We start from the raw sequence: 13,330 nt of genomic DNA, 5'->3' as shown, positions 1-13,330 counted from the left end.
TGCGCACTGAGTCAGAGTCCCCAGCTGTGCACAAGCCACCCTGTGTTCCCAGGGGGGCCAGGATAGAGGCCTCATTTCCTGAAGTTTAGGGAAGACTGTTAGGATTGTTAGAATTACTATATCTTGGTTTGGTAGAAACTCTACACTTGCCCACGTTCAGGAACAGATCAAGTGCTAACCAAAATGTAGTGCTGATTTTTTTTTCACATGGCACCACTTTTCATTACAACCTCCACACTACACTCCTTCCAGTCCAGACAACTTGCCTCTGGACTCACTGAAGCCTTTGTTTATCAGTTCTCTTAGCCTCACAAAGGGAAAAATATTTTTTTCCTTTTGTTCTACCTATTTAAATACTACTTATCATTCAAGGCTGAGATCAAATACTGCTTTCTCCGCATGGGCTGCCATAACTCTCATCATAAGTAACTATTCCTTCTTCTAACTGTCCAATGAATATTGCCTGTAATTCCTTTATAGGAGCTAATCATTTGCCTAACTGTCCTTACCTGTGTGCTTTCCCTACTAAACTAAGATTTTGGAGGGCAGAGTCTTATTCATCTTGATGTTCCCCCAAATCAATTAGCATAGTGTCTTGTACACAGTAAATACTCAGAAATACGTTAGGTAGGGAAGTGGCTTAGCTAGTAACAAGAGCACAGGATTGGGCTGATCTAGTAGGAGCAAAGACCAGTTTGCCCATAGGAGGAACACACAGTTATCCATGGAAAAACTAATATGCAATGTTATATTCTATTTCTTAAGATCAGAGACTTTTCCTTGCATGGTGGGAGATGGGGCTTCTAGGCTTAGGTCCCGTAAGGGAATATAGACAGCAACGTTGAAGGACTTGATCACCATGACTAGGTCCTGCCAACGATAACCAGGTGATATTTTCGGAGGCTACCAAAGCAACTCTTTAGGCCCTGAGAAATAAAACAAGAAATATGGTGACCAAGTAAAATCAAAGAGGGAGCTGGGAGCTTCTGACTCATGGATGTGCTCATGAGGACCAGATAATATACCATGCTCAAGGCTACATTTTGAATTTTAAAGGCATGTCTAGAGTCTGAACACTTCATAACTGTGTATCTTTCTGACAGAGCAATAAGGTTCAATGCAACTTTGAGTACCTCTTTCACTTTTACTGAGAAAATAAAAAAGTGAGAATATTAGAAGCACAAAAACATGCCATTATAGCTCCTAGGTATATTAGGAACCATTTTAGAAACCATTATTTTGTAAATTACCTTAATACTCTGCAAAAAACAAAAAGAGAGTGACTGCCTACTGATTTTTAAAAGTACTATTCTTAATTGTGCTATTTCAACATGTATATGGAATCATCACCTTTGGCGATCTTCAAGTTAAATAAGTTGATAAAAACCAGAAAGCAATACAAATGTTCTCCTTTCAAAGTAACCTTAATTGGTACAGCAAAACCATAAATATTTTTAAAGGTAGGTTAAAAACACTTTTATCTGATTAAAAAACATAAGCCAGTCAAAACATTAAGAATATTCATCCTCTAAACATTTAGTGATTCTTATTTTCCTCTTTTTGCTTCATCTGTATTTATATCCATAAATAGACATTACATTTTTATTTCATGACATTTTGGGGGGAAAGTAAACATATCCATAACTCTGTGTATATGCTCTGTGTGTATACGTTTTGGTAATACGAAGAAAAGTTTCTAAAACAAAATAAAGTGGCTATATATATGAAAGTATCCAATTTCAGCTACTTGAAAGGCTTGGACTTAGTTTAGGTGTGTCAATTTAGAGAAGCCAAATACTTAGAAGATACGGAAATTGTTGTTTGAAATTTTTCCCTCTGTTAGAAAATACCCACCTAAGTACCCAATGATACATGCCAAAGGTTTCCTAGTGCTTTTGCTTTTCAGTGGACTTCCAGAAAGTTCGGCATGTCTGTCTGCATCTGAGGAGAGAAGGAAACACGAAGACAACCAATGAGGCTGATTTCTCTACCTATACTACACACGCTGCAGTGGAAAAACAGGTGCAAGTGGAAGGTGAGGCAAAATATCTATCAGATTCCTGCATAATTTCCTTTGGGGTTTGAGAAAACTGTCTCTAGTTCTGGTTCCCAATTACTGAAGGAAGGATTTACCTGGAGAATGCTCACTTAAGCGTCTCAGAAGAGTGTGGCTAACATACATCGTACACACATGCTTTCTTTCTGTGTGCCTATCTGAAAAATAGTGGAAATATGCTTCCGTTCTAGCCATGACAGTGCTTCATTACAGTAGAAAAACTTCCAGGCACCATAATGTGAAATCAGTCCTAATTTAAGATTAATCTGGCATAGAAAACAAAAATGACAGCTGACAGAGGAAACACACTTGGCCATCCCTGACCTACAGGGAGTGAGGCTCTGCTGAGAAGTTTTAATCTCTCTTGATTAAACTCAAGTCCATTAGATGAGAGCCTCATGTGGGTAAAAGCGGGTCATTGGCTTTATCGCTGGTTTTCTTATCCTTCATATCCTACTATGATGTGAGTAGTGCTGAGACTTAAAAGGTTACCTGTATGTAGACAGAGTATGTCATCCAATAGTCAGAACAGTATGATACTGTGAGAATGGATATTAGCATTCATAAAAGTTCACATCACATTCTTCATACCCTACCGGAAGACATTTCAGACAGAGAAAAATAAAGCATACGGCACACTCTCTCAGTTGTAATTAGCCGTCATTAGGGTGGAAGAGTACATGCAGAACATGGCTGCTCTCACACTGAAGAGTTAAGTTACAAAAATAGAGTTTGAAGGGACCAAAAAAAAATGTGTATTGAAATGTTTTTAAATTTGCAGATATTGTCATAAAGCTTAACAGAGTAGTATTAGCAGATATTATTTTGCTACGTTGATGCCTTTTTCCCACCTTCAAATACTTGACAAAAATGTCGTGTAGGTTTTCTGTGGCTGAGACCACATTTTTAGGCATGCCTACAGGAAACTGCCTTTGACAACCATAGGAATTCTCTGCAGTGTTAAAATGTACAATTCAATCTGGAGTCTCAAATCATTTAAAATTAAAAATTAACTTTTTCATAAGCTCTAGCCCTCTTTTTCACCAAGGAAACTATAAAAAAATTTTAATGTTTTTTATTTATTTCTGAGAGAGAGAGAGAGCATGAGCAGGGGAAGGGCAGAGAGAGAAGGGGACAGAAGATCTGAAGCAGGCTTCCCCCTGACAACATGGAGTTCAATGCTGGGTTCAAACTCACAGACCGTGAGATCATGACCTGAGCCGAAGCTGGACACTTAACTGACTGAGCCACCCAGGTGCCTCAAAACAATTTTAACTATGAAACAGAAAGAGGTGGGAAAATAGAATAAAAAAATTTACAATAAACAAAGCACATACTGCAGAGAGCCTCAAATAATAGGAATCTGAATATGTACCCCAAGCACTGCCTAATTATTATACAATCATGGACAACTATAAATGATCCAATTTCTTTTCCTTCTGGCTCAGCGGATTTCCTTTGGAAAGAAAAATTATTAAGATATGAAGTTTTTCCCCTGTTGTTGAATAGTAGTGAAAATAGAAGAAGAAATTCTAAGCATATTTTGGAAGAGTAATCTAAATAAACATTAAAAAGCAGCACGCGGGGGGGGGGTTGCCTCGGTGGCTCAGTCAGTTACGCCTCAGACTCTTGATTTGGGGTCAGGTCATGGTCTTGTGGTTCATGGGATCAAGCCATATGTCAGGCTCTGTGCTGAGCATGGAGTCTGGTTAAGATTCTCTCCCTCCTCTCTCTCTGCTCCTCCCCCCACTCTCTTTCTCTCAAAATATATAAACATTTTTTAAAAAAAGGCAGCACAAATCCTGCAGGGATCAAATACCTGCCCAATTAGTAGGAGTTAATACTAAATAATTCCTTCATGTAAAATTCAAGTTCTACTTGGGACGAGGACAAGAGAGAATTTTGTTTTTTCTATTAAGGAGAGAAAGTTTGAATGAATCAGGCTGGTACTTCCTTAGTGTTTTGGACAAAGGCAATCATTGTATTACTAGTAATAAGATTAACTTTGCACCTGTTCCCCTTGATAAGGCCGGAAGGAAAACTGCCAGTGTGGCTGCACCTGATGGACTCCCAAAGGACTGTCACCTTGACAAGAGTCAACAGAATGAACAGCCTATCAAAGGGGTCACCGACACAATCCCTAAACATACTTCAAATTAAACTCATCTGCTTTTAATTTCTCATTAAGTCAGTAGGATTAATGATGTGATATGCCAAGTGACAATTTACAAGGCACCTGAGTAGGAGATCAAAGCTCCTTAGGAGGATCACTAATTTCCAGTATGTTTTAAAGAAAGTAGTTGGTGGCAAGAATTCTCAGACTCAACGATGAGGAAATTAGGATGGAACATGCTAAAACTACCTAGTCACTGTCTAACATCAAAACTGCATGTATTCTTGGGGGGTCTGGGAGCTCAGTTGGTTAAGTGTCTGACTTTGGCTCAGGTCATGATCTCACCATTCGTGAGTTCGAGCCTCACGTCAGGTTTTGTGCTGACAGCTGAGTCTGGAGCCTGCTTTGGATTCCGTGTCTTCCTCCCCCCCCCCCCCCCCACTCGCACACTCTCTCTCTCAAAAATAAACATTAAAAAAAAATTAGGGGCACCTGGTGGCTCAGTCAGTTAAGTGTCTGACTTTGGCTCAGGTCATGATCTCACCATTCATGAGTTCAAGCCTCACTCAGACTTTGTGCTGATGGCTTAGAGTCTGTAGCCTGCTTTGGATTCTGTGTCCCCCTCTGCTTCTCTCTCAAAAACAAAGATTACCAAAAAAATTTTAAAAGACCTGCATGCATTCAGTGATATACTCTGGATATGCATGCGGAAAATACCTTCTGCCCCAAGGGAATGATCATAAACATAGGATTATTGGGTCTGCACTTGAGTTGGTTAAACAGAATCTTGGTCTGCACTCAAGAACAGGCCGGTGGTGCCATTTGTCAGTCCGTCCTTGCTCTCAAATTATTCACCTAACTCTATTGAAACACAGAGCATTCATTGGGATGCATTAAAAGTGCACAGATAAAACAAGCCACCTGAGAGATGCCCAAAGAACCCAGAAGAAATCAAAATATGCCAGAAAGAGGGAGAACATGGGTGCCTCACTCAAATCATGTGGCTGCACACAGGCACATTTCTTCAGCTTCCTAGAGTGCATCTTCTTGAGGTAAACCTAGAAAAACATTGTTGCTTTTATTGCAACTCAGCCATTTCTCTAGAATGTTTTGGAAATATATGTGTGTGTGTGGTGGTGGTGGGGGGGATAAAATAGAAAAACTGCAAAAAGTACACACTGAATTAAAATTCAAAAAAACAGCTCACATAGGCTTCCGAGATTGCTGTCAAAATAAAACCACCCATGGAATTTTCTTAAAGGAATTGCAAAGGCACTTCTATTTTTATTTATTTATTTTTAAGAAAGCTTCCTGCAAGCTTCCTACCCAGTGTGGAGCCCAACATGGGGCTTGAACACATGACCCAGAGATCAAGACCTGAGCGGAGATCAAGAGTCTGACACCCAACCGACTGAGCAACCCAGGCACCCTGCACAGGCATTTCTTTTTCTTTCTTCTTTTTTCTCTTTTTCCTTCTTTCTTTTCTCTTTTTCTTTCTTCCTTTTTCTCTTTTTCCTTCTTTCTTTTCTCTTTTTCTTTCTTCCTTTCCATTCTTTTTCTTTCTCTTTCCTTCCTTCCTCTTTCCCTTTCCTTTCCTTCTTTCCTTCCTCTCTCTCTCTTTTTAGATGTTTATTTATTTTTGAGAGAGTGAGCAAGCAGGGAGAAGCAGAGAGAGAGGGAGACAGAATTCCAAGCAGGCTCTGTGTCATCAGCACAGAGTCCTATGTGGGGTTTGAACCACAAACTGTGAGATAATGACCTGGGCTGAGTAGGATGCTTAACCAATTGAGCTACCCAGACATTTTGTAAAGACACAAAACCTAGGTGTCTTTAAAAAAATGATAAATTCAACTATGTTAAAAAAAATCTGCTTGACAAATACATTGCAAACAAAGTCAAAGGCAAAACGGAGTAAATATTTGCACCATATATCACAGATCAAGAGTAAACTTCCTTCAAATATAAAAAGTTCTCACAAGTCAGTAAGACTTCTAATAGAAAACAGGCCAGGGGCAAAAACAGTTGATAGAAAAGGAAATACAAATGGTTTTCAAATACATGCAAAGATTTCTAGCTCATTCAAAATGAGAAATGCAAACTAATATACCTTATGCATCACCTGTCAACTGGTCAAGGGTTTCAAAGATTGATAACACTGCTGGTAAGGTTCTAGAGAAACAGGCATTCTCTGGACTTCGTGGGTAGGAGAACAAATCACAGTTTTTCTAAAGGTTCCTGGGTAGTGACTATTAAAATTCCAAACGCATGTTCTTTGACTCAGATGTTCTACTTTTAGGGGTCTGTCCTGTAACCTACATGCACATTTCACACATTAGTATGAAAGGCTATCTGTATAAGGATATTTGTTGCAACATTACTTATAATAGAAAATAATTGGAAATAACCTAAAAATCTGTTTACTAGGAAACTGGTTAAAGTAAACATAAAACAGATTATTATGCAGCTGATAAGAAAAAATGGTAACTCTCAATGGCCTGGTATGGAATGGCCTCCAAGATATGTTAAGAAAGGCAGGGGCATCTGGGTAGTCAATCTGTTGAGTGTCGGACTCTTGATTTTGGTTCAGGTCACGATCCCAGGGCCATAGGATCAAGGCCCGCATGGTCGTGGAGCCTGCCTCAGATTCTCTCTCTACGCCCAACCCCCCACTGCCCTCTCCCTGCTTGTTCTAAGTTTGTTTTTTTAATGTTTATTTATTTTTGAGATGGGGGGTGTAGAGGCAGAGACAGAAGGAGACAGATCCAAAATGGGGTCTGTACTGACAGGAGAGAGCCCTATGTGGGGCTCGAACTCATGAACTTTGAGATCATGACCTGAGTCAAAGTTGGATGCTAACTGACTGAGTCATCCAGGCACCCCCCTCTCTCTCCAAAAAATAAAATTAAAAAAAGCCAGGTATAGAACAATGTAGACATTCAACATTAAAACACAAAAAGAACACACCTATGCAGACTGGTATAGATACACAGAATTTCTCTGGATACGTTAGACACTATGACAATGTTAAGTTACCTCTGAAGACGGCAGAAGTAGGAATGGCAGTAAGATTTGTAACCATTTTTGTATCTTTAGAAAAATTTAAAGTACCCACTCAGAAAAGAATTTTTATTACAAATAAACTACCCCAAATACCAAAACAAACCAAAACTGTTCTCTGCTAATACTGGAGCTTGAAAGTTTCACACGATTTCATAGAATTATGAACTTTTGCTGAGAAATCTCTAGGGAAAAAACTCCTATAAAATATATATTAAAAACTTCTGAATACAGGCCCTTGGGATATTTCCAAAGGTGAATAGCATCTTCAAGCATCAAAAAATGGCTGCAGGCTCAAGGAGCTTTACACTAGGGAGTGGTGGTCATTCAAGTCAGAACCCACTGAATCACCCAGGCAAGCTACCAAGGTGGCAGGTCAGCCACTAGGATCCCCTTCTCTGGCACTATAGCTTGATCTACGGAATGCTGCTGAAATACCCACTTCTACTTAACCTCAGTTTCTGAGGATCCTGAGTCTCAAGTTGTAACCCTGTGCTCATCAGGTGTGGGGTGATTTTACAGATCTTTAATAAAGCCATCAGGGGGCTCAGTGGTAATGTCTGATGGCGATAACAAAGGAAGGACACCATTATCATATCATGGCTTTCTTAGCAGGTGGGGTGTCAAGGGGGAGAAGAGACAGGCTGTCTGAAACTTAGCAACCCATGCTGTTGGTCTGCAAATCTTGTCAAGGACACAACACTTCTCTTTCTGCAGTGTTTTGGTTTTTGGTCTACCAATCCGTCATTGGTCTACCAATCCGTAGTAGGCACTATCTACATGATAGAACTGGCTGAGGCATTGTGTGTTAACGTTAGTAATATGGAAGTAATAGTTAGTGACTGTTATAGTAAGTAATAAGTCACGGACTTCTATATTTTCGTATAAAGGCATATTATAGGGGCACCTGGGTGGCTCAATTGGTTAAGGGTCTGATTTAGATTCAGGTCATGATCTCATGGCTTGTAGGTTGGAGCCCCACATTGGATTTTGTGCTGACAGCTCAGAGCCTGGAGTCTGCTTCTGATTCCATCTCACTCTCTCTGCCCCTCCCTCACTCATGCTGTCTCTCTCTCCCTCTCAAATATAAATATTTAAAACATTTGTTTAAAAGGTGTATTATTAAAACAAATAGATATTTGGGGAATTTGGTTTTTAAAAAATCACCTTCTAGGTTGCCTGGAAGGCTCAGTTGGTTGAGTATCCAACTTTGGTCATGATCTCATGGTTCATGAGTTCGAGCTGTGTATCAGGCTCTGCACGGACAGTGCGAAACCTGCTTGGGATTCTTTCTCTGCCCCTTCCCTGCTTGCTCTCTCTTTCAAAATAAGTAAATTTAAAAAAATAAATTAAAAATAAAAAATCACTCTATATATATCACATATGTACATATTTTTAAACATGTTGATCATTCCATATACCTGTTTTTAAAATTGTTTTTTAAAATAGGAAATATATTCCTATGGCTCAAAGTTGGATAAGTTTAAAAGGATAAACAGGGGGAAGTCTCCTTTCCACCCCTGTGCCTCAGCCTCCCAGCTTCCCTTCCCACAGATATTACTACTTCTTACATTTTCTCTGTGATACTTTATGGATTCCCCTTTTTACTGTTTTAATGCCATTTTCTTCATGAAAATAAAGGCCAGAGGGTGCTGTTGCAACAAACCAAAAAAACATTTTCTCTAAAAGGATCAACTTGTTAAGTCAAACACTTAAGTTACGATTATGATCTGCACCATCTGAGAATTTATCTCACTAGCTCTTCACTCTTGCGCGGCCCGTCACCCCATGGACTCTGGCGAGGCCACTGGTGGGGACAGCGCTGCCAGGGTCAGAAACCGTGGGAGGGGTCAGCTTGTACAGGGCTTAGAAGTCTCAAGTTCCCAGGGAAAACTATTTGCCTTGGTAATATTATGAAGAATTATTCTAAAATGCATCAATTAGAGCTCTTGATCCATCAATATCTATAGAATTACGGATTCCATCTGCTCTGACAGTCCATCCATACTGTTATAGGGATTCTTAACTTTTTCTGAGGAGGGGTGGGGGTCACCACTGCCCTTGAGAAATCAAGGAACGCTTACTAAAAAAAAAATAAATAAATAAATACACCTATACATTCCCACTGGACCAAAGATGATTGTCTCCAGACATCAGGTTATTAACGTCTCATCTTCTCTGTAACAAGCCAAGATCAAGGGCCTGCTGGAGAAGTTTTAACAAGGTACAGATAAGAAGGGAGAAGATGGTGTAAGAATCAATTAGATGCTCGAAGAGTTCATTAGCTGCCTGTCTGGGAAACAAAACAAAACAAAACAGTGGATGGCTGCTGAAACTTTGTAACTGTAAATTTCAAGGTAAAATTATTCTGAAAATCTGATTCTATATGTAACTTGACCAATGAAGCAAAATACATATAAAATATGCTCCTTGAATCCCATCACAACAAATGACTCTGTCCTTTTATTATTATTATTATTATTATTATTATTATTATAGCTCTGTGTTTATAGAAATAAGACACATATAATTTAACCTTGCCCCCTCGGCAACTTTTTTAACAGTGTGGCCTTTCAATTGAGAATACATAAAATGACGTAACAGAAAAATACACTTCATTAAGAATAATCAAAATAAAGGCAACTTGCAAATTTCCTGAGCAACTAACGGAAGAGCCACGGGAAAGAGAAGCTTCCTCAGCTGCCGATTTAGTTGATGATGAATTCTCTTCCATTCATGGGAACAAACAGGATTTTGGATCCTGGCCAATTTTAATGGAAGAATTTCATTCATTTTTTTCTCATGTTTTATTATCCTGTTTAGTTAAGAAATTATATAAATGTGTTTTAAATCAGCTAAGCAGTTTAGATGAATGTAAATATTTTCCAGTTCCTTAAAATGGGTAAGAAAGTGTAATGAACTCAGAAATGCTAGCATGAAATACCAGCCTAAGACCCAAATAAACATGAGTGTAATGTAGCTAAATTTCCCTCCATGGGACTCAGAGAGTACCACCATTTTCTACTCTCTTTACAAAGCACTTTTTTCTCCTTATAAAGCTTTTACCTGTAACTTGTAAAGCCTTTCAACCATTCTGTTGAAAATCACCTCTAGGAACAAAAAAATGATTTCCAATCATCACTCCTTAAATGGACATCCTCTTTAAATCAAAGTGGAACATCTCATAATACATTTCTTTTCTCACAAAGAAAAAGCATCTACTCAATGTTCATAAAATTTCCTCTCTGTTAAGCCAGACAGCAGGTTTTCTCATGCTTCAGGGGAAGAAGTGGCATGGTCTAACATGGCAGCCAGGCATGTGACTAAACGTAGCAAGACTAGAACCAGAGCCTAACACACAAATTACGGACACATTTTAGGCGCACATGGTAATAATAGAACAACCCACAATTCACTGATACATATGACCTTTGTTCTAACCAAAAAAAAAAAAAAAAAAAAAAGAAACATAAGCAAGACTGAACATGTTGGAAATGGGAGTAACAGGCATGTAAATGTTACGCGGTAATGTATGTATGATTATGAAATGGAAACCAAATCGGACAAATAGAAAGAATGCTCAGCCACAAATACGGTCACCAGCCTGTCAAAACTAAATACATATTTGGAGAAAATTCACGCCAAAAGACACTCGAGTTCTTTTACAATTTGCTAAATCTTCAGATAACTGTAGTGTTTGTTATGAAGCTGTGAATTTCTGTAACACTGTAGAACTGTAAAAGGTTCATGGGAAAGTGAGAGGTTTACAAAGACATGCAACTTCTCATTAGTGTAAACTGGCAAATTTTATTCAAACCTAACGAAGCCATGTAAGGCTGGACCGCATGTCTCAACCCTGGAGTTTCACTGTGACACCATCCTTAGGGATGACACGGCGGCACCACCTTACAGGTGAAAGTGCCTCTTCAACAAAGGTTCTTAGGCAATTCCATCACAAAGCCTCACTGGACAAGGGCACCTCCCACCGATTCCCTGCTGGGCACTATTCTCTCTGCAGAGAGACTGCAAGAGGTTTCAGGGTCTCCTTTTCAGCTTGGCATGATACAAATGGCAGCAGACAAAAACAATGTTAAAAAAAATAAACCAAATAAAAGGCTGTACACAAGAACTTATGTTTATTGCAAACAAACAAACAAAAACAAAACAAAAGAAAAAAACAAAAACGAGAGATAGGGAAGGAGAGAAATGGTCGTAAGCACAACACATAAGGTTAAGAATTTAAAAGCATCTTACATTCTGCCCTAATGGCAGCATAATTAATAGGAACAAACGGCCGTCTCGCTGCCTGCCGCAGCCGAAGGGTATTTTTGCAGACCTGACGAGCAAATTTTGTGAAATATGTAGTGTGAAGGAAGAAAGCTTGGCGGGTCTTCACTGAGGACTTGGGGCTCCCAGTGTTCCGGACTGGCATTCCCTGCATGGCCTGACGAGACATGTGACTCCTGATGCGAGGGTCCTGCAAAACAAGACACCAACAGACACGTGAAAAATAGAACACTGTTTGCATCAGGCTCAAAAGAAAAGGCAATGTTTATGTTTTCCACAGAACTTAATACTCTATCCCCACAGGACAGGATTTAAAAGTATGCACTTTTGGGAAGGGGGTCAGGGAGGAGAGAAGAAAACTGTGTGGGGGTGGGACAGTGTGTGATCATATTTTTGTGTTTTTTTTAAGTTTTTATTTTAATTCCAGTTCGTTTACACAGTGTTACATTAGTTTCAGGTGTACACCAAAGTGATTCTGCACTTCCATACATTGCCCTGTGCTCATCACAAGTGCACGCCTTCCAATATTTGTTTCTAAATGGACCTTAACAATCCAAAATCACATTCACAATAGTAAAAAAATTCCCAGTGGTGTTAAATCTCCTCTCTGGAAGACACAGGTCTATAGACGTACACATTGCCTGGTAGCTGCCATCTATGAGAATTTTGTCAAAATCCTCCTTCAACTGTTGTTCACCTCAAGATTGAGTCCATACAACTTTCTGGTCCCTTCTATGATAGCCCAGGGCAGAAAAAAGGTTCAATTTGTATTTACTACTTTCTGTAGTAAGACATATTTTCAACAGTACTTAAAGTTGCAAATTATTAAAAAAAAAAAAAAAACTAAATTTGCAAGCTCTCTACTTATGCTAATACCTCCCACACACATTGTTCTTTTGTCTGAGTAATCACACAAGACCAATATTTTGAATACCTGAAAAACTCTGATTCGTCCCTGCCTCTCTCTCCACGCCCACCTTAGATATTGTGGTGCTATGTTTAGTTACAAAAAACAGCTCTGTTTGTTTTTAAGTTATCTTATACTGTACCTCTGTTTCCAAGGAGTGACCTAGCCAGTGAAATGAGATTTCAACATAAAAGACTATTACTCATATACCTCTGTGGTTGGGCTGGGAGACAACTTCTCTTCTTCCGACTGGGTGGGCATTTTCAGGCCTCCATATTTTTTCCAATAGAGCCAACAGGTTGCACACAATCTACACTGCATATTAGGTGGACCCCAAGAATACCACTGATGAGACTGTGTAGCTAAAGACAGAGGAAAAACACAAAAAACAAGAATGCTATAGAATTTGTTAACATTAATACACCTCCCATCAAATATTTTAAAAATATTCCAAAGCCATATTTAGCTTACAATGTTATTTTTCTTCCCACTCCACTAAGACAAACATAAAAGTCTAACACACACATGTTTTTTTCAAGACTCAGAATTCATTAAACCTTTTATTTATATATATATGAGTGTCTATGGCTTCTGTGGCTCCTGTTAAAAGAGGCTATTAGATGAAGCATCCTATATAATATTCTGTGCTATTACCGAGGGAGTTTTGTTGATTAAAAATACTTTCTACTGTGTACATTTCTGAAAATAAGTTATCAGAAAGATATCATTATTATTATTATATTAGTGTTTAAAGTCTAAATCTAGGTTTCCACACCAATGGTTCAGAAACTACCTCAGAGTTTAAGGTGCTCAGAGGGGTCCCACTGATTAGGGCAGAAATCTGCCAGAAATGGGTATCTGGGGACACCTGGGTGGCTCAGTTGGTTAAGGTCCAACTCTTGGTTTTGGC

At 39.0% G+C, this 13,330-nt stretch overlaps 1 protein-coding gene across 2 annotated transcripts in view; it reads right to left on the bottom strand.

The window, feature by feature from the left end:
* The window catches only part of MTA3 (metastasis associated 1 family member 3), a 173,708-nt gene that overhangs the window by 18,604 nt on the left and 141,774 nt on the right, over positions 1-13,330 (bottom strand). For both annotated transcript variants that reach the window (XM_039231778.1, XM_039231780.1), the window contains exons 13-15: positions 12,631-12,782; positions 11,481-11,703; positions 1,855-1,941 (exon numbers count right to left, since the gene is read on the bottom strand). In XM_039231778.1, the coding sequence (XP_039087709.1) occupies positions 1,855-1,941; positions 11,481-11,703; positions 12,631-12,782 (462 nt within the window). The remainder of the gene's footprint in view (positions 1-1,854; positions 1,942-11,480; positions 11,704-12,630; positions 12,783-13,330) is intronic.

Source organism: Hyaena hyaena, unplaced genomic scaffold (assembly GCF_003009895.1).
Source record: "Hyaena hyaena isolate Hyena2069 unplaced genomic scaffold, ASM300989v1 scaffold_57, whole genome shotgun sequence".
NCBI classification, from domain to species: Eukaryota; Metazoa; Chordata; class Mammalia; order Carnivora; family Hyaenidae; genus Hyaena; species Hyaena hyaena.
This window is presented reverse-complemented; position numbering and strand designations above follow the sequence as displayed.